This window comes from Sus scrofa, chromosome 18 (genome assembly GCF_000003025.6).
Source record: "Sus scrofa isolate TJ Tabasco breed Duroc chromosome 18, Sscrofa11.1, whole genome shotgun sequence".
Lineage (NCBI taxonomy): Eukaryota > Metazoa > Chordata > Mammalia > Artiodactyla > Suidae > Sus > Sus scrofa.
Window position 1 is genome coordinate 33,332,671 of NC_010460.4, and position 21,639 is coordinate 33,354,309.

At 38.4% G+C, this 21,639-nt stretch overlaps 1 protein-coding gene across 2 annotated transcripts in view; it reads right to left on the reverse strand.

Annotated features, from left to right (window-relative positions):
* ZNF277 (zinc finger protein 277) overlaps window positions 1–21,639 on the reverse strand; it is a 113,171-nt gene that overhangs the window by 22,735 nt on the left and 68,797 nt on the right. For both annotated transcript variants that reach the window (XM_021079287.1, XM_005673239.3), the window contains exon 5: window positions 1,620–1,711. In XM_021079287.1, coding sequence (XP_020934946.1) covers window positions 1,620–1,711 — 92 coding nt within the window. The remainder of the gene's footprint in view (window positions 1–1,619; window positions 1,712–21,639) is intronic.

Below are 21,639 nucleotides of genomic sequence, written 5' to 3' on the forward strand. Positions count from 1 at the left end.
TCCTTATGCTGTGGGTGTGGCCATAAAAAGAAAAAAGATAAAAAAGAAAAAAAAGGGGAAAAAAAAAAGAAAATCAATTAAGATTTTTTCCAGTCTGCAGAATGTAAGAAAAAAAGAAAGAAAAACCAAGTGAGCCTCAGAGACCACATCTACCAACACATGTGTCACAGGATTCCCAGAAGGTGAAGAAAGAAGTAGAAACAATATTTGAAGAAATAATGGCCAAAAACTTCCCAATTTTTTATTTTTTGGCCATGCCTGCAGCACGTTGCAGTTCCATGGGCAGGGATCAAACCCAAGCCATAGTAGTGACAGAGCCAAATCCTTAACTGCTAGGCCACCCAGGAACTCCAAACTTCCCAAGTCTGATAGAAAACATTAACCTAAACATCAAAGAAGCCCAATCAACTTCAAGTAGAATAAATCAGAGACCCATATCAATGTGCTGAAATCCAAAGAATCTTCAAAGTAGCACAAAAGGAAGCTTAATATCCATAAAAGATTTGTGTGTGTGTGTGTGTGTGTGTGTGTGTGTGTGTGTGCGCCATGCCCTGTAGCTTGCAGAAGTTCTGGGGCCAGGGATTGAACACACCCCATAGCTTTACCCAGAGGCACAGCACAATGTCAGATCTTTAACTCACTGAGCCACGAGGAACTCTTACAAAGATTTTTTTTTTTTTCTTTTTCTTTTTATGGCTACACCTACATCACATTGAAGTTCCTGGGCTAGGGGTCAGGTCTGTGGCCTATGCCACAGCCATGGCAAAACTGGACCCTTAACCCACTGAGTGAGGCCAGGGATTGAACTTGTATTTTCGAAGAGACAACACTGGGTCTTTAACTTGCTGAGCCACAGGAACTCCCCACACAAGATTCACATCATCATCCATATTATCATCTTACTTACCAAAAATCATGGAAACTAGAAGCCAGTGGGATGATATATTCACACTGCTTATATACAGCTGAACAAGAATTTGATACCCAGAAAACCCTGTTCGAGCCCATGCACATCGTTGGTGGGAACGCCTGAATTTGTAGCTAGCTGGCCAAAAAGTGCAGGTGTCCTGGGGAACCCCTGAACTTGCGAATGGTGTCCAAAGTGGGGGTAGTCTTGTTAAGGATAATGCCCTTAAACCTAAAGAGTCTGATACTAACTTTGGGTGGTTAATGTTAGAATTAAATTACAGTACACCAGCTAGTTTTGGACGAATTGGGGGTGGTGACAGAATTACTAATCCCCCCCCCTTTTTTTCATAGATCTTCATTATTTTTAATGTTCAAAAGTGAAACACTAAAAACTGCTAAAAGTTAATACAGTTAATACAGAAGGGCACATCTGTAGTAGTTTGCTACACCTGGTCTTGCCTGTCGGCCAATTTAAGAGGCCCTACAATGTTAAACACAAGTCTGTTTCTGGCATTTAAAAAATTTATTTCCCACTCTGCTTAGAGAACGTACATTCCATCTTTGATGTTGGTGTATGAAAAAAAATTTCTGTGGATACACGAAGGGATCGTGAGCCAATTCACAGAACTTAATCTATATAACCATTGCGGATATTTTGACAAGTCTTTGGATGAAAAACAGCAACATTTAAAGACATACTTAATAGCTACCTGTTTCCAAGGAATTCCTCATTGCAAAACATACAAATGCCATGAAAATTGTTATCATTTCGTTCTTGTTGCTGTTGTTCCAGAATTTCTTTCTGTAAAGTAGAAACATATACATAATACCATCTTTAATAAATACACAGTTAGCTAATGAAAAATGGCATAGGCTGGATGGGGGGAAATTGGGGTAGAAGCACAAAAGAAGTATGTGAACTCTGATGACATTTCAAATTTTTCCATTTTTGTCCTTGTACCAAAACTCCAAGTTTAAACTGTTAAATGCCAGCCAACACACCGTCTGGATAGCTATAGAGGAAACGTGAAGTCATCAGGGTCTCACCGTCCTTCCCTACCTTGTCTTTCCTCCCATCTTCATAAACTCCTAACCTCACTCTCTTCCAAAAGCAAAAACGTGATGGGACTGTTGACTTGTTACTTTCTGTAATTCTCAGTTTAGTTTGTAATCAAGCTCTGATCAACCTTTCACTTGAACCTTCTTCCATATTACTTCTCTCCACCATATCCAGTCTCATCGCCCTGAGTCCAGTCTTTGATCAGTTATTATGAGATTATCGTATGTGTCTCCTAGAGGGTCTGCCAGATTTCTATCCTTTTTTCTATCACATCTACCCTCTTTTTTGCTGCTAGAAAAACCTGTTAAAATTATTTTCATGTACAATTATCTTGTTACTCTCCAACTCAAATAATTTTAAATATGCACTGGTACCAACCTATTCTAATCAAGGTGGTCCTACACATTATTCTTCCTTGAGGTAATTTTATTTCTCTTGCTTTTTCACTCTTACAAGTACCAAATGTTAAGATCCAACTTGATTCCCATTTCAGTCATGTAGCCATTTCTGGACTATATTACAATAGTTTAGAGTTCAGACTCAGGAACATTGAACAGAACTACACTTGGATCTGTCTCGCACCTTTACTCAATATTTTATTTAATCTCTTTAATACTCAATTTTCTCATTTTTAAGATGAAAATATCATCTCAGAGCATTGTTTACAGGATTATATCAGAAAAATTTCTGATCTAAAAAGAATTCAAATTATAAATAATTCAAATTATGCATGGGTCATTAAATACTATTGTTAGCCAGCCAATGTCAGTTTCCCTATCATCTTATTCCCTATCATCTCTCTGGTAACTACTGCTTGCCAATGGATATGAAAACTATTTGATGTTAAGAGAAAGTCTTTATGCTCTTCTTATATTAAGCTTATATTATACTTCGCTTATAACATGGAGTACAAAATAGGAACTTCATAAAGTTTATTGCTGATTCTATAGATATTTACGGAACAGCATAAAAATGAGCTAGTATCTAGAAGCTTAATAAATTTCATGTGTCATTTCTGGAAATCTATCAACAAACATCTAGAAGTATTCATTCATTGAGGAGAAAAATTAATAAGCCACTGTGATAAAAATCAATTCAATCAACTTCTGGTTTCAGCCACAATGAAATAATGGATATCACACTTTCCTTTCTCCTGTAAATTATTATAAAATAAATTGATTCATATACTTTATCTGTTTTTGGACAATGGATAATAGCACACATCTCTGACTGATCAATGAAAAAACAATACATTGTCACTCTTCTATTGTGCAGTATTTTTCAAACTGCAACACAGGGAAGTTAAAACGGAATAAATAGTATGTAGCTACCTCACCTGGTGGAGAAGAAAAAAAAGACTGGCGTTCAGGATACAAAATTGAGTGGAATTTGGGGGACAAAGTACTAGAGAGAAGAAAGCAGCAGAGAAGGAGCTCACAAAACCTGTATTGGGATTCTTTTAATCTTTGTCCAGATACTGAGCTGTACATGTACAAGGCGGTACTCTTTGAGGCCTGACAGAGGAGTTCCCTGGCGCTGTGAAGCTTAATGGGGACTCCAGAAGTTATAGCACTGGAATATGCTGGAACTCTGACATACAGAATAGAGAGACCTTGCTCAATGCTTTAGGTACACAGAAAATATAAAAGAACACTTTTTACTTCATGAAGCTTAGGACTTAACACTAGCAGCAAGTAGACAGATAAAAGCAAAAGAAATAAAGGGGAGTAAGGCTGATAAGACAATTTTAATTAAAAAAATAAAAAACTACGAGTTCCTGTTGTGGTGCAGTGGAAACAAATCCAACTAGGAACCATGAGGTTGCGGGTTCAAGCCCCGGCCTCGCTCAGTGGGTTAAGGATCCGGCGTTGCCGTGAGCTGTGGTGTAGGTTGCAGACGCGGCTCGGATCCCGCGTTGCTGTGGCTCTGGCGTAGGCCAGAAGTTGTAGCTCCGATTTGACCCCTAGCCTGGAAACCACCATATGCCGAGGGTGAGACACTAAAAAGCAAAACAACAATAACAACAACAAAAACTAGACTATATCCAAAAGTGAAACAAGTAGAACTGGTACTTAAAGTAACATGAAATTGCCCCCTATTTTCTACTGAATAAAATTCACAATCTTTCGAATGCCATGCCTATTGCTTTGTATCTGAGTTTACCCTATGTTTTTAAAGGTCTTCTCCTGCATTGCTTCCCCATATAAACTCTGTTACAGGGAAAAACAAGAACATTTGCTATAATTTATTTGTGTGTTATTATCCTCAATGGCAGTTCACAGTTACCTACCGTGACTTCTCAGGCCACTCAATAGTCTTGAATAACAATTCTTTCTTTTTCTTCACCCATTTTTGCCTACTAAAGTTCTCTTCTCTAATCCTTCAGAGCTCATCTCAAACACTACATAAATCTGACACACTACACACAACCACTACATACAACACTACATATAACAACTGATGGAGTTCCATGATGGCTCAGTGGTTAACATATCCGACTAGGAACCATGAGGTTGCGGGTGCGATCCCTGCCCTTGCTCAGTGGGCTAAGGATCTGGCGTTGCCGTGAGCTGTGGTGTAGGTCACAGATGTGGCTCGGATCCTGTGTTGCTGTGGCTCTGGCTTAGGATGGTGGCTACAGCTCCGATTAGACCCCCAGCCTGGGAACCTCCATATGCTGTGGGAGTGGCCCTAGAAAAGGCAAAAAGACACACAAACAAACAAACAAACAAACAAAAACAACTGATGGGAACTCAGGAGACATGTATTCTTGTCCTATTTTTATGACTAACTAGTTCTAAATGTGGCCTTGAACATGCCACTTCTCTAGGACTTAGATTATGGTGCTCTCCAAGTTGCTTTTGAAACATTCTACAAATCATAAAGGTGATCCCGGCCATTGGTGTGCCAGAAGTATCTTTTTTTGCCACAGTTTGTAGTGTTCCATTGAAATCTATATCACTTGGCTTTAAAGAAAAGTGTGTCCCAACATCTCTACTAATAAAACATGAGGTCCTTTATGCCATAGGCACATAATTTACTACAGTATTGTGTTAATAAATACATGATAACTAAATTCATACCCCTGGTGCAACAACATGCACAGTAGAAATCTGAATGCTCTCCTGAAAATCAAAATGAACTTTTCAAAGGAGAGGAGTTCATACATCACTTAATGTCCCTTATTCACACAGGAATGGCACTTCTTATGTGGTTTACATTTCACATAGACTATAAAAAATGGAGAGCTTTCCACAGCAAGAGTAAGTTGATGAGATACTTAAACAAAGCTAATAGCCTACTGTATATGTAAACTATCTGAAAGAAATGAATTTACTATTGGTTATTATTTTAAAATTAAAGATTTTTTTTTTTAAACTCATCCAGGAGTTCCCTTGTGTCACTGTGCTATGGCATGGGGAATGAGTTGATCCATGGCTTGGGAACTTTCGCATGCTATGAGTCTGGCAAATAAAAAACAACAAAAAAACCCCCTCGCAGCTGATAATTTTTATGAACATGCAGAGTAACATAGAGAATTCTATAGTGCTATGGGATAAGAATTTGGAGGACAAGTTTTTACTTTTTTCAATGAACCACTTTTATTTTTATTATTTATTTTTTTATTTTTCAGCTGCACTTGTGGCATATGGAAGTTTTAGACCAGAGAGCAAGTCCAAGCTGCGGTCAGATCCTTAACCCACTGAGCCAGGCCAGGGATTGAACCTGTGCTACTCCAGAGATCACGCCAGATCCTTAACCCATTATGCTGCAGTGGGAACTCCAATTAATCACTTTTATTTTTAATATGGTATACATTATTTTAATAAGTTTATATCTTAAAATCTTTTTTTTTGTCTTTTTTGTTGTTGTTGTTGTTGCTATTTCTCGGGCCGATCCCGTGGCATATGGAGGTTCCCAGGCTAGGGGTTGAATCGGAGCTGTAGTCACCGGCCTACGCCAGAGCCACAGCAACGTGGGATCCGAGCCGCGTCTGCAACCTACACCACAGCTTACGGCAACGCCGGATTGTTAACCCACTGAGCAAGGGCAGGGACCGAACCCTCAACCTCATGGTTCCTAGTCGGATTCGTTAACCACTGCGCCACTACGGGAACTCCAATATATCTTAAAATCTTAACTACACATTTGTTACTAAGATGGCTTTCTGAGAAAAACAGGAGATGCAAATCAAGATAAGGAAATGAGCTAGATTGATAATTATTGAATCCAACAATTAAGGAAACTAAGTATATTGAAGTAGAACAAAATTATTCTTGTAGTATTATTCTTTAAAAATATTAAGAAATGAAATCGTGGGAACATACTTTCCCTTTCATTCATTCTAATAGAGCCTACTCTATAAAGTATGTCTGCACATTAAAAAAGAAATAGGAAATTATCCTTAATTCTTAATACAGGAACACCAAACACATATATACTTTTAATCAAATTTTACTTATTCATAAAATAAATCATATGAAGATGAAATCATTTTAATAATTTTGCAACTATTATATCTATAATAGCTTTCATCATCCTATTGTGATTAATTCAGTAAATTAAGGGGACAGTTCTCATTTACTTGTTGAAATTGGCTGTGCTGACAGTTAAGTCATGATATGCCAAATGAGTTAGTAAATCTGGAAGCTATTCAAGCCAAGTAACTCCATCACTTTCTCTTTTAACCTTTTTCTTAATTATGAAAATTTTCACAAACAGCTAAGTTGAAAGACTAGTAGTACAATGAACATTCCTATACCCAATATTTATATTCAGTAACTGTTCACATTTTGCAGTTTCTCTGTCTGCAAACATACACACGTGCTCGAATAGACACATACATATATTTAGCACTACACCTTTTATTTTGCTGAATCATTTGAAGGTTGCCGATATCATGACACTTAACTCTTAAATAAATACTTCAGCGTCCCTTTCTAAGAATAAGGACAGTCTTCTACATACAACAATGCCACTATCATATACCTAAGAAAATCAATAATAATTCCAAAACAGTATGCAATATCCAGGAAGTATTTTAAGTTTCTTCAATGGTCCAAAAAATGTCTTTTAATCTTCTTTTCCCCACCTCCCACCAAGACCATCCTAGGTTCACATATTTCATTTGGTTGTTAGGTTCCCTGTCTCTAAATCTTTCTTAAAAATTTTTTTTTCACCCAATTCCCTCACCCTCTAAATCATGAGCCACAAAATAATTCAGCAGCAGCCTGGGACTTAGGCTCTGATGTATGGAAGAGGGAAATTTTTCCCAACTCAGTAACAGCCTTCTAAAGTATATGGATGACTGCTGGGAAAACCTTGTTAATGTGACTTTTATGTAATGTACTGCACCAGATGAAAAGCTCGCTGAGGGGCACAACTGCTTTTTTCATCTTTGTCCCTACTGTGTCTCACCGATGGGAGCAAGCGGTAACTGCTGAATGGAGGTGCTTTGTTTCCTATGGTCTCTACTTCCTCAGAGACCTTGAAGGAGTCACACACCCTTAATTCCCATCCCATTGCTGCTAACTTGCTAAGATGTAGGAAAACAATAATGAGCTTGAAAGATTCTGTATTTGCTTCTTCTGTAGCTCACATGTTGACTGCTGCCGATCAGGCATCAGCAAGGAAGAAACTGAGTGGAAGCCACTTGGGTGATCAACAAGAAAAATTTTTTTCTTTTCCCCTTTTCCATCTTTCCTTCTGTCTTTCCCTTCTTCTTTCATTAAGCTTAGTGTCTGACAGAATTAATCACAGCATATGTTTGAAGTAACTTACAAACAGAAAAATGTAATATTAGGAGACAATCCATAGAAAGCATCACAAAGATGTGCAAATCAAAGCTTGCCATCTTTGTGCCTTTATTTTTCTAAAACATCTCATGCTGGGTAGATACACTATTTTATTCATGGATTTACAGAATAGAGGGATAAAGAGAAGGTCACAGATGTTATATGTTTGAGCTTCTCAAAGCAGCTGATGAAATCAGATAAAATTTTCATTACAAAATAGGCTTAGATAAAAACCATAGTTGTAAGAATACAACATCAGCTTATGTATTAGGCAAAGAATCATAATAACAAGCTATATGTTTGTGTAATTGGTTTAAAATGTCATGAATGGTAGCAAAGAGGTCAGTGCATAGTCTTTCATCTTTATTCATAAGCTGATGCAGAGGAAACATTAACGAAACAGCAGATACAGCAGATGGCATGCAACACAGTCATAGGGGACTGACATGTAGGTAGAAAATGAAATTTGGAGGTAGGTTGGAAATTGTAAATATCAGCCAATTTGGGAAAAAAGCAATTTAGAAAATGTCAATTTAGATAAGTATTTATATACAAGAAAGCAAAAGCTGATGCTTAACTGATAAATCCAATGGAAATAGCGTGCATTAACATAAGGAAGCAAAATTAAGGCTAATATTATTAATTACAGCTATCGAAAACATTTTATAGATACTGACATATTACATTCGCAATGGAGTTTCCCGGCTGAATGGTTGTATGAGTGACTCTGAGAGAAAATAACACACGCCTAAGGTTTGCTCCCCGCCCAGCTCAAAGGCAGCAGCATGGCAGAACCTGCCAGGAATTCTCAGTCCCGGAGCCTGGGTATGCTCTTCCAACAGTGAATATAACAAATCTCCCTACCAAAGTTAGAGCAGTGGGCCACAGGCTCCACAGACAGGCAGCAGAATCTCGTATTCCTCCTACTTTCTACTTCTAGAACCATAGATTATCTCTGAGGTATTTGGGATTATTTCATTTACATTTCTATCTTGTTCTAATGAGTATTCCAGACTGTTATAAAATAATGTAGCATAAAAATGAGTAAAGGAAGAAAGGAAAATCAGGGTAGGATGGGCACATCAATTGAAGATAAAAAATAAAAAGAAATAAATACACATGTACATGTACACACACACAAATCCACACATTCAAACCTAAAGGTGGGCCTCAAATTTAGCTATCAGCTTTCTTAGAAAAGGAAAATGGATGGACAGGAGTTTTTGTAACAAAGAATTTGGTTGATTTTGTTCCCTGTTCTAAAGCCTTGGAATTTCTTGAGTGGCTGGAGTGTCTTTGTTACTCCTGGTGGGACTCCACCTGACAGTTCATGCTAATAAGAACTCGGGATGAGAGCTGCCCTACCAGAAATACCAGCAATGTGATTAGTGGGTTAGGGCTTTGAGCCACAGGACAGCAGCATGACTTTAGGAAGGTGAGGGGAACTGGAATTTGAGCTTAGCCATGGTCAATGGGTCAATCAATGAAACTCAATGAAGCTTCAGTAAAACCTCTGGACACCAAAGCTCAGGTAATTGTTCCTGGTTGGCAATACTATGTATATTGTCACACAGGGATGTTCCAGGGGGCAAATCATCCCTGCTGATGACAGAGGCTTTGTGTTTGGGGCTCTCCCAAACCTCACCCTACATGTATCTCTCTGCATAGTTCTGATTTGTACCTACTTCTATAATAAAACTGTAATTATAAATGTAGTGCTTTCCTGAGGTATGTGAGTTTTTAAAGCGAATTGATGTACTCAAGGGGGTAGTGGGACCCCCCCCCCTGAATTTGTAGTCAGCTGGTCAGACGTGAAGGCAGCAGCCTGGGGATCCCCCAACTTGTGGCTGATCTTTGAGGTAAGGATAGTCTTGTAAAGTCTGGCCTAACTCTGTGAAGCTAGAAGTCATTGATAACACTATGTGATCTAATGGGTGATATATTTAGAATTAAGTAGAGCAAATAAGATGGACTGTTTCTCCTACTGATTTTCAAAAGCTGACTCTCATGCCAAAGCATAACCCAAAACTTAGTGAAAGCAAGGCAGAAGGATGGGTTAAGAGCTGTCACGATACAATATAGTTACCTGCTTCCTCTAGATTGCAGGTTCAGAGTTTAAGGCTACCTAGAAAAACTATGAATTTCCTCAAACAATTTTTCCTGAACATTGCTTTTATAAATATGGTTGATAATATTCTTGACGTTGTCCTTCCATTCAAATAGCTGGAATGCTGCTTTTCTAAGCTGTTACTTGGATGCAAAGCCATAGACCTTAGAAGTAACCAAGAAACATTTGAGTTGACATCTCCCTGTTAAAAACTGTATAGTTCTAAACATGGACTGGAGTTGGCAGGGAAAGTCATTTAATTCTTTGTCAAAAATGACTCAAGGGATAGACACACATTAGACAAAAGAGTCCCCTAAAAATTCACCCTCTCAATGCCATCTACTAGCCTCTGAAGTTCTACTTCACTTATCATGGTCACAACTGTTAACATGGATTACAGTTTAAGGAAGGTGTCACCAGCTGCTTGGCCCTGATTGAGTAGGAATGTACCCAAAGAACATCTGACAATGAGTGACGATTTGCTGGTATATTCTCCAAGGAAAAACTTCTGGCAACATGTATACCAAGGTAACTAAATGTAGTAATTTACTGATACAGTATTCACTGATAACTCAGCCAAAAGGCTAAGGTTAAATACTAAAGAATAATGGGTTTGAGAATTTATTTATGACAACTAGTTAGGTCAATTGTTTCTTTTCTTAGACAAATACATTTGTGTGCGTATGTCTTTTTGAGTTCTATGAAAAGAAGAAAAGCATCTACTTTAACCAAAAGAGGCACTTTAATCACCAAAATATTAATTAAAATAAAGCAGAGGTAGAAAGGATTTCTGTCTGTTTAGGATGAGGAAAACCACAAGAGAATATCCTTACAATGAGAAAAAGCTGGATTAAAAACAAAAACCCCCAAACATTAACTTATTTTGACTCCAAAAAGCTGAAGTCATAAAGCAACCAAACTGAATTCCAGAAGGTGACAAGCTCTCCGAAGAGAGGCAGGGACACATGAACTACTTTACCTTTGGCAGAACGTGAGAGGAAAGGGGCAAGTAAGAAGAAAACAGCTGAAATTTTAAACAAGTTTTCAAGGCTAAATCTGGGAGGCCTGGACACAAAGGGATCTAGCTCTTTTCTACAGGTTTCCTCCAAGTTCTCAGGAGAAAGAAATATGAACAAGAGCCCTTCGATGGTGAACAGGCATAAAATAAAATCCTGCTTGCTTCCTAGGACCATTCTTTAACACACAACAAAAGCGTGATATGGCTGGCTGGGGGAAGGACCCAGACTCCACAATGATACAAAGCAGAGGTCTGCTGGTGCTGGGGAAAGGAGCAAAAATGCTGAGGAAGTAAGTAGTATTATTCTTGAGTTCTTTCTGAGTGTTAGATAGTGTTCTGCGGCACAAGAGCTGGGTATAAAGACAGGCCTGGAAGATAACTAACTTAACGGTTTTAAAACAAGTTTGAAAATGCAGTTTTCTCAGAACACCCAAGAAAATTATAGGCATGTATTTTGGCGTTGAAGGATTTAAACATTAAAAAAAATTAATATTTAAGATGCTTAACATTTACAGAGATGAAGTTTGTCTTCTTAAAAGTTGGGGTAGGTCTGGCCCCAACCTGATGGAATAGCAGGGAAAGAAAGCAGACTGAGGAGACCTGCAGCACCACCCTTTGGTGATTCTGCTCCCCTGTTATGTCCAGGGACCAGTGAAAGTCCAGAGGTATTTGCTTTTTGCTTATATGCTGGGATTACAAAAGACCCTCCCAAGAAAAAAATGAGCATTCCACAATCTTAAAGGAGGAAAAACTTAGGAAGAATCAGTTCTGGAACAGTTTAGAATTTTACATTTTCAGCTATCAATAAAACTTCAGGGTAGAAAATGAAGCAGTAGTTAACACAATGGAGGTTTAAAAGAAAAATAATAAGAATTCTTAATAGGCAGATGCAGAAAAGGGTCTGTACTGTTGATACAAATGAGTCACGATGTACCAGCTTTCTTCTCAAGTCATCTGTTTACCACACCAGAACCCAGACTGCAAACCCAAATGGCAAAGCCCCTCATTCACATAGGGTGTGCTGATGGGCCTTTTCTCCCAGAGTGTGAACACTCACTGCTTTGAGGTACAGCACTGGAGATTCCGGACTGGCATTCCTTTGAGGAACTGACCTCGAGGCACAGAGAATGATTCATCAGCTATCACTGGTGATAAATAAGAAAGAGGCCAAGGAAGTTTGTTTCCTAACCATGTCCTGTCCTTCATTCCCCCACCACCTTGAGGAGTAAATGATGGGAAAATAATACATAAACGTTTGCAAGTTTTGAGTGTCTACACTGTAGCTAGTAGCTAAATCAATGCTCCACAGAAGGCAATTTTTCCTAAATCACTTCGGTCAACCACTGGAATTACTCTAAATGTCTTTACCTTCCAAAAGCATTTCCAAGACATTCATTTGCCTATAGCTCCATTCTAGAGGCTCATCTCAGGTACCACCTTCTCCAAAAACTCTTCCCCTTCAAAAAGCGATTAGATTTTAGAGAAGAGCATTCCAAGTGGCGCTGGAGAAAGCTTGGTGTGTGTGAGGAACAGGCATGGCTGGTGTGACTGGATACAGTGAGTAAAGGGAGTGGGTGAGGGAAAGAGGCACCAGACCTTTAGGGATCTTGGTGAGGAGGCTGAATTTTTATTCTAAATAAATTTGAAAGTATTGGCAAATTTTAATATTGGAGTTATATGAATTGAATAAGTAAACATGACATAAATTATTATAAATTAATTATAATTAATAATAATTATTATAAATTATTATTTGTTAACCCGTCGTGGCGCAGTGGTTAACAAATCCGACTAGGAACCATGAGGTTGCGGGTTCGGTCCCTGCCCTTGCTCAGTGGGTTAACGATCCGGCGTTGCCGTGAGCTGTGGTGTAGGTTGCAGATGCGGCTCGGATCCCGCGTTGCTGTGGCTCTGGCGTAGCCCAGTGGCTACAGCTCCAATTCGACCCCTAGCCTGGGAACCTCCATATGCCGCAGGAGCGGCCCAAGAAATAGCAAAAAGACGGAAAAAAAAAAATATTAAAATGGGTCTTGAGATTGTTTCAAACTCACATTCAGGATAAAAAATAACGTCATCTCTTCTTGTTCTTTCTGCCATTTCTTATATCTTCTGACAGTAAGCATGGTATTTTCATCTAATCTCAGAGTTACAGTAAAAGCTTATTTCTATCACACCTTTATTTCTATCTGATGTAACGCTTACTATGAGCAAATTACAGTATAAAATGCTAAGTAACACGAATTTAAGGATTAGGGGACAGATTTGCTAATAAAGTAAAGTACAAACAAGAATAAATTTTGTGTACAGATACTGATGTCCTGTTTTAACCCAACCACTTTTGGGACAGAATCTGCTTGCACTTAAATATTTTAGAAACTCCCTGACCAGAGGTCACGTAAAAAGCTACTTTCCCCCCAAAAAATTCCCCTTTTTTTTTTTCTATTTCTTGGGCCGCTCCTGCGGCATATGGAGGTTACCAGGCTAGGGGTTGAATGAGAGCTGTAGCCACCGGCCTACGCCAGAGCCACAGCAACGTGGGATCCAAGCCACGTCTGCAACCTACACCACAGCCTCACGGCAAGGTGGGATCGGCAAGGCGGGACCGTTAACGCACTGAGCAAGGGCAGGGACCAAACCCGCAATCTCATGGTTCCTAGTCGGATTCGTTAACCACTGCGCCATGACGGGAACTTCAAGAATTCCCTTTTAAGTGTCAAAAATTGTTAGGTAGCCTCGAGAAAGACTAACCTGCTTGCCAGAATCTGATGACTTAATAAGCACATGAATTTATGTCAGAATGAAATTCATGCAATAATACTTAAACAAAAACACATCTCTGCATGTAGAGGCAGAAATAACTGCATTTAAACAAGAATTATCAATGACACAATACAGCTTCTTAAAAATAAATCAATAAAGTCCAGTGTTTTCAGCATTTTATGTGATGAGGGAAAGTTAACTTTATGACCCTATCAAGATATCTTAGATGAATAAGAAAACATATGTTTCCTTTGTCATAGAGTAGTTGGCTGTAAGTGCATGGGTTTAATTCTGGGCTTTCTATCCTGTTCCACTGATCTATATTTCTGTCTTTGTGCCAGTACCATGCAGTTTTGACGACTGTTGCTTTGTAGTATAGTCTGAAGTCCGGGAGCCTGATTCCTTCAGCTCCATTTTTCTGTTTCAGGATGTCTTTGGCTATTCTGGGTCTTTTGTACTTCCAGACAAACTTTAAAATATTTTGTTCAAGTTCTGTGAAAAATGTCCTTGGTATTTGATAGGGATTGCATTGAATCTGTAGATTGCCTTGGGTAGTATAGTCATTATGATAATATTAACTCTTCCAATCCATGAGCATGGTATATCTTTCCATCTATTTGTGTCATCTTTGATTTCTTTCATCAGTGGCCTGTAGTTTTCAGAGTACAGGTCTTTTGTCTCTTTCGGTAGGTTTACTCCTAGGTATTTTATTCTTTTGGATGTGATGGTAAATGGGATTGCTTCCCTAATTTCCTTTTCTGCTTTTTTTGTTAGTATATAGAAACGCTATCGATTTCTGTGTATTGATTTTGTATCCTGCAACTTTGCCAAATTCGTGGATGAGCTCTAATAGTTTTCTGGTAGAGTCCTTAGGATTCTCTAGGTATAGTATCATGTCATCTGCAAATAGCGATAGCTTTACTATAGACTATACAATGGAGAAAGGAGAGCTTGTTCAATAAGTGGTGCTGGGAAAACTGGACAGCCACATGGAAAAGAATGAAATTAGAACACTCCCTAACACCATAAACAAAAAGAAACTCCAAACGATGAGGTACCACCTTACACCAGCCAGAATGGCCATCATCCAAAAGTCTACAAACAAGAAGTGCTGGAGAGGGTGTGGAGAAAAAGGAACCCTAGTACACTGTTGGTGGAATTGTAAATTGGTGCAACCACTGTGGAAAGCAGTATGGAGATTCCTCAGAAAACTAAACAGAGAACTACCATTTGATCCAGCAATCTCACTCCTGGGCATCTATCCAGAGAAAACCATGACTCGAAAAGACACATGTACTCCAATGTTCATTGCAGCACTATTTACAATAGCCAAGACATGGAAACAACTTAAATGTCCATCGACAGAGGAGTGGATCCAGAAGATGTGGTACATATACACAATGGAATATTACTCAGCCATTAAAAAGAACGAAATACCAGCATTATTTGCAACATGGATGGATCTAGAAACTATCATGTTAAGTGAAGTCAGCCATACAATGAGACACCAATATCAAATGCTTTCACTTACATGTGGAATTTGAAAAAAGGACAGACGAACTTCTTTGCAGAACAGATGCTGACTCACAGACATTGAAAAACTTATGGTCTCCATAGGAGACAGTTTGGGGGGGTGGGGGGAATGTGCCTGGGCTGTGGGATGGAAATCCTGTGAAATCAGACTGTTATGATCATTATACAACTACAGATGTGATATATTCATTTGAGTAATTAAAAAAAAAAGAAAAAAAATTAAATAATAAAATGTGTAATCTGTCTTTAAAAATAAATAAATAAATAGAATTCTAAAAAAAAAAAAAAAGAAAAAGAAAACATATGTCAATGACTAAAGAAGACAGACAGTACAATAAAAAAAGTCAGGGAGAAATTTAACTGGATGATGAAGTACCCCTCCAAATCCATGAGATTTAATCTGACTAATATCTCACCTTTTTGAAAGATATCAGTATCTCCCACCTTTTTGAAATTGCAACAATAAAGGCAATAACCATCTGCTTGCTACATAGGATACAGTCAGTATTTTCCTCCTACTTTGAATCTCTGTGAGGTGGCTTTTGAAGAGTAAGGGAGAGAAACAGAACATCTTTAAAAAATTAACTAGTAGACAAAAAAAATTACATAGATCTAATCATTTACATGGAAAAGATCATCTCAATGAAAAAAAGAAGTTGAAATACAGAACAAAAAAATGCAAGAGTTAAACACATGAGAACTAGAAAAGCCTAATTTCTATTTGTATAGAATCTAACCTAAGCAGGAAGAGAACTTTTTATAAAAACTGGAAGGTGACTAAGGGAGATTGAAAAATGCTCACCTTTTACACTAAAGAAGAGAGAAGCTATGAGGATGGCATAGATCAGTATAGTATTACCTGCATGAAGAAGTATTTTATTGGCTTAACTCAAGGTCAAGTATAGCCCTATGGCTCTCTAAAGATAGAAGCAACTCTAAAAACACACTATTTTTTAGTTTTAAAAGAAAATATAAGCTTCTTAGGCCCAAAAGAATAAGAAATTCCTATCCACCACTGACTTAATAAGAAATTAGATGAAAAAATTATTAGCGATGGAAACAGAACACTATTATTTATTTACACGTGTTTTTGTTCTGTTCATCCATTTTTATTAATTCTAAAATTATCAATTTAGAAAATGTCACATGTTGCATCATTCTCTACCAGGAGGATCCTTTATCAAATTGGATCTTTGTTTTATTGATACAGGATCCTGTTAGAGAATGATGCTGGAAGTTGGAAAACAGGAGTTTGAGTTCTTTCCTCCCTGTTTATTACAGTATATAACTGTGGCCTTGAGCATATTTCCTAACATTCAACCCTGTTGTTTCATCTAAACAGAGACAATAATAGTGCCTTAGAGATCTCCTAGAGCCAGTGTATATAAAAATAGCCATGTAAATTTTAAGTTTCTGTTGAAGAAGTTCTAAGTGGTAAACTTCAGGATTCAGCTTAGTATTATTTCAGACTGGGTTTACAATGTTCCTAAATGAAAACATTAATTAATCTGAAGGTTAACATCACTCAGTGGTCACTCTAGCTAACTTGATCTCGATGGTACTGCTAATAATAACACTACATTCAATGCGTAATATCATCTTGTATTTGGGAAAGTTACTCTAGAAGCAGTTAGAGAATTTGTGCTACAAAGTTTGGGATTATGCAAGAAAGGTACAAATGTATATCGACTTTTCATTTTGAGTTTCTTTTTCTTTCTTTTTTTTTTTTTTTGCCTTTCTAGGGCTGCTCCCGCGGCATATGGAGGTTCCCAGGCTAGGGGTCGAATTGGAGCTGTAGCCACCAGCCTACGCCAGAGCCACAGCAATGCAGGATCCGAGCTACATCTGCAACCTAAACCACAGCTCACGGCAATGATGGATCCTTAACCCACTGAGCAAGGCCAGGGACCGAACCCACAACCTCATGGTTCCTAGTCGGATTCGTTAACCACTGCGCCATGATGGGAACTCCCATTTTGAGTTTCTTATTAAAAAAAATCTCTGAAATCTATAAAGAAAAGTGGCACAAAGAAGAAAAATCTTAGTGGGAGATATATAATTTCATTTTGTTATTTTGCTGTGGGGGGAGGTGGAATATATGAAGTAGTATTGAAAAACAAACACCCCCCCCCCCCCCGCCTATTTCTCTTCAGAGGATCAACTTGCAATATAGGTTAAATCATCATGAAATTGACCTCTCAAGCTGGCATTTATAATAGTGATTAAAAAAAACCCTTTGATGCAGATAACTGGATGTCTCCCCTCATTCCAACTTAATTAAAAGTTATATACTGCTCTGAGAGCTTATGAATGCCACTTCTACTGTAGGCAAATGTAAAAACTCATTTTTTTTTTTTTTTTTTTGTCTTTTTGCTATTTCTTGGGCTGCTCCCACGGCATATGGAGGTTCCCAGGCTAGGGGTCCAATCGGAGCTGTAGCCACCGGCCTACACCAGAGCCACAGCAACGCGGGATCCGAGCCGCGTCTGCAACCTACACCACAGCTCACAGCAACGCCAGATGGTTAACTCACTGAGCAAGGGCAGGGACGGAACTCGCAACCGCGTGGTTCTTAGTCGGATTCATTAACCACTGAGCCACGATGGGAACTCCCTGAAAAGTTTATTTTTAAATTTAAAAGAAAAGAGGGCAAAGAACTACTGGAGGAGGTTAAGGCAGAATGATGAAATCAGGGGAAAATTTTTAAAGAAGCAAGCTAAAGGGAGGAAGGTGCACAGGCTATATTCAAACCCTCAAAAATTTTCCCTAATTCTCTAGTTTCCTTCAGAGTGCAGGTGAAGGCATTCAAAGTGCCAAGCAGGACTCTTTAAAATACAACTGGTAACACAGACAAATCTCATAAATGTCACAACAAACCAGTGAGGTCTACAAAAAAATGGAAAAAGTGGATCAATTAGACTCTATATGCTTCCAGCCACTTACACACAAACTAATTTTTTTTTTTTTTAAAAGGGGTTTGGAAAAAATACCAACATAAACTTAGCAGTATAGTGAGCACTACTGAAGGATATTTGAATATAAGACATATTCCCTGCCCTCAAAGAAATTACAAAGTCATTTTGAACTAAGGCAGATCATAAAAAGGTATTTATATTAAATCCTTTATTTACAGAGTTCCAAATGAGAGAGTAAATACAAATTATATCTATGCAAGTCATCACTAAAGCAAGTCAGGAGAGCAAATGCCACTCTAATTTGAAGGCCTTCCCTCACAGACTTGAGCTTGAGTTGAGATCCTACTTACACTGAACTGAGTCATTCAAACATAGAATCGATTATATACTCATTACAATAAGCCAATTTAAGTGGTTTAAACTACATTTAAGCATCTTTCAGGAATGGTATACCAATTCGCAGTCTTTAAAGTGGCTGAAAAAGTGCTTGTCTTTTTAACACTCTTGCCACCACTTAGTATTACAGTTCTCAAATCTTGTTAACTTGATAGAACAAAAAAGGTGTATGATTACTTTCCTTGAAAGCTATCTCATTTGATCATTTGAGCTTCCTTCTGGAAATGCCTGATACTGATTTGTAGAGCTCATTATACATAAAAGAGAGACATCTTGTCTTCATTGCCAGCTCCCAAAGGAAGATCACCCAGGCCAATCTCATGCTTCCACACTACAGAGCATAAAATTGTGATGAAATGGCTGGTTGCGAATTCAGCCCATCTTCTTGCTATGTGGCAAATCTTTTCTTTCTATTGATCTTCTAGCCATCATTCCCAGTGGTAGCCTATTATAAACCTCCTTTGCTTTCCCTATAGTCCAATCCTAGCCCAAAACCCCTGTCTACATAGACATGTCAGACTATGAGCAAGTCTCAGAGCCTAGAAAAAAAAAAGAATACAAGGCAGAGTTCCCTGGTGGCCTAGCCATTAAGGACTCAGTGCTGTTACTGCTGTGGGTTGGGTCGATCCCTGGCCCAGGAACTTCTGCATGCTGTGGTAACTGGCAAAAAAAAAAAAAAAAAAAAAGTACAAGGCACTTGGTAAGCAGAATAAATAACTACTAGTCTCGCATGGGTAGCAAGGCCTGAAAAGCCATGAAAAATTTGGCTTAATTCCCCAGCTTTGCTTCTCATTCACTAAGTGCTCCTGGGCAAAATAATCTCTCTATACCAGTTTCCTCATCAGCAGAACAGCACTTCATAGCTACTTCACAGGGTTACTATGAAGCAAGGATCTACTGAAGGCATGGCATAAAGCTGGCACTCAGTAATTGTTAACTTCTTTCCATAGCTCCAACTTGGTCTGCAGTCTGTCAGAAGTTATCTAGCTTTCAACAGATTTTTCTACAGTTATATTTATCATCTTTTCTTCATTTTACTCTCATGGGCAATAAGGAGACAGACATCAATGGGTCTTTATCACTAGAAAGTCCTGGGAGTTCCTGTCGTGGCGCAGTGGTTAACGAATCCGACTAGGAACCATGAGGTTGTGGGTTCGGTCCCTGCCCTTGCTCAGTGGGTTAACGATCTGGCGTTGCCATGAGCTGTGGTGTAGGTTGCAGACGCGGCTCGGATCCCGCGTTGCTGTGGCTCTGGCGTAGGCCGGTGGCTACAGCTCCGATTCAACCCCTAGCTTGGGAACCTCCATATGCCGCGGGAGCGGCCCAAGAAATAGCAACAACAACAACAAAAAAGACAAAAGACAAAAAAAAAAAAAAAAAAAAAAAAAATCTTTCTACCTCAGCCAGAACAGATTTAATCAACTTTTCTGAATATAGCTTGAACATAAAGAGCCGTATCTATTTTCCTCCATTTTCCAAATACCCAAATACATCTCATTGTTAAGATACAATATTACTGTTATTTGTATTATTGGCAACATTTATTGAGTGCTTCCTATGTGGCAGATACTGTCCTAAGTATCTTACATGCATTATCCCAGTCTTCACAAGCCCTATGAGGTGCTCTACCATTACCTCCCTTCCCAAGACAAGAGCATGTACTTGCCTTTTTTTCTCTAGACTGTACACTCTTTTATGACATGAACTAGGCCTTGTGCTTTTTTTGTATGATCATCTAGTTACATAGGAATTCAAAGAATATGCATGGATGTACGAACTGACTGCAATTTCATATTTTCTTTCTTTTAAGCTGCCATAATGCTCACTTTAATCAAATCTACCACTGTGTCAGGGTATAAAGTTGGAAAAAGATGGGATGTTGTGATTTGTCAAAAGAAATAAATATTTGGCTTTAATCCCCACTCCTGACATTTAGCTTCTAAAATCCTTGGAATTTTCTAAATGTTTAGAGGTATGAAAGTGCTTCTTGTTATGTTAATGAGCTGACTTTGGAGAGCACACAGGTAACCTAGGGATGAGGGCCAAACATGTGTTTTTGAGGGTTGGAACTTTCACTCCCTCAATGGTTGATGATTTTATCAGCCATCCCTAGGTAATGAGATTTTCATAAAACCCAAAATGACAAGGTTCAGAGAACTTCTAGGTTGATGAACCAGAACACATCTACATGCTGCCTTGGTGGGCCTCAAATTCCATGGGAACAGAGCTTCTTTGTTTAGGATGTCATTCTATGTGTCTTTTCATATGGCTGTTCATTTGCATTCATTAATGTCCTTTGTAATAAACCAGTAATCTAGTGAGTAAACTAGCTTCTTGAGTTCTGAGAGCCACTCTAGCAAATTAATTAAGCCCAAGGAAGAGGGGTTGTGAGAATTTCCGATATTACAGCCAGTCAGTCAGAAATCTCAGTATCAATCTGGATTTGTAACTGGCATCTGGAGTGGAGGGCAGTCTTGTGGGACAGAGCCCTTAACCTGTGGGATCTGATTCTGTCTTTGGGTAGATGGTGTCAGGACTGAGTTCAACTGGAGAACATCCGGCTGGTGTTAGAGTTGTTCGGTGTGAGGGAAAAACCCACATGTTGCAGTTGGTGTCAGAATCTTAAAAGGTTATCTAAATCTTATAGATGTAGCTATTTCTAGGGACTTGAGTCTACCTGCAGACATACAGTAAAGACTCTTGTGTACTAAGGAACAGTAACACCGAAGTAGTAATGGTTTGAGTTCTTATAAAGAAATAGATATGGGTACTAGGATTGTTACAGTTTGATCATTCATGATTAAAACCGCTGTGAACAAGAGTGAAAACACTCATAGAAATAAAAAATTATGAGTAACCAGACAAAATCAAAACAAAATCCCTAAAATCTGACAGTAAATTTAACCTTATGCTGCAGATTTCGTAGATACTACAATAGGGAAAGAAGAGAAACTCATGAAGTCCTATTTCTTCATTGGGTTTGTTGCTACAGGAAAAGCATAATTTTTCTTATACATAAATCAATACCCAACAATATTATCTCTCCTTAGGGGAGAAATAATCATTTGAGATGTTGATAAAATATAATGTGCTTCAGGGGACTTTCCCAAATCTCATGTCTTTGGTAGATAGAATTTATTTTCCTC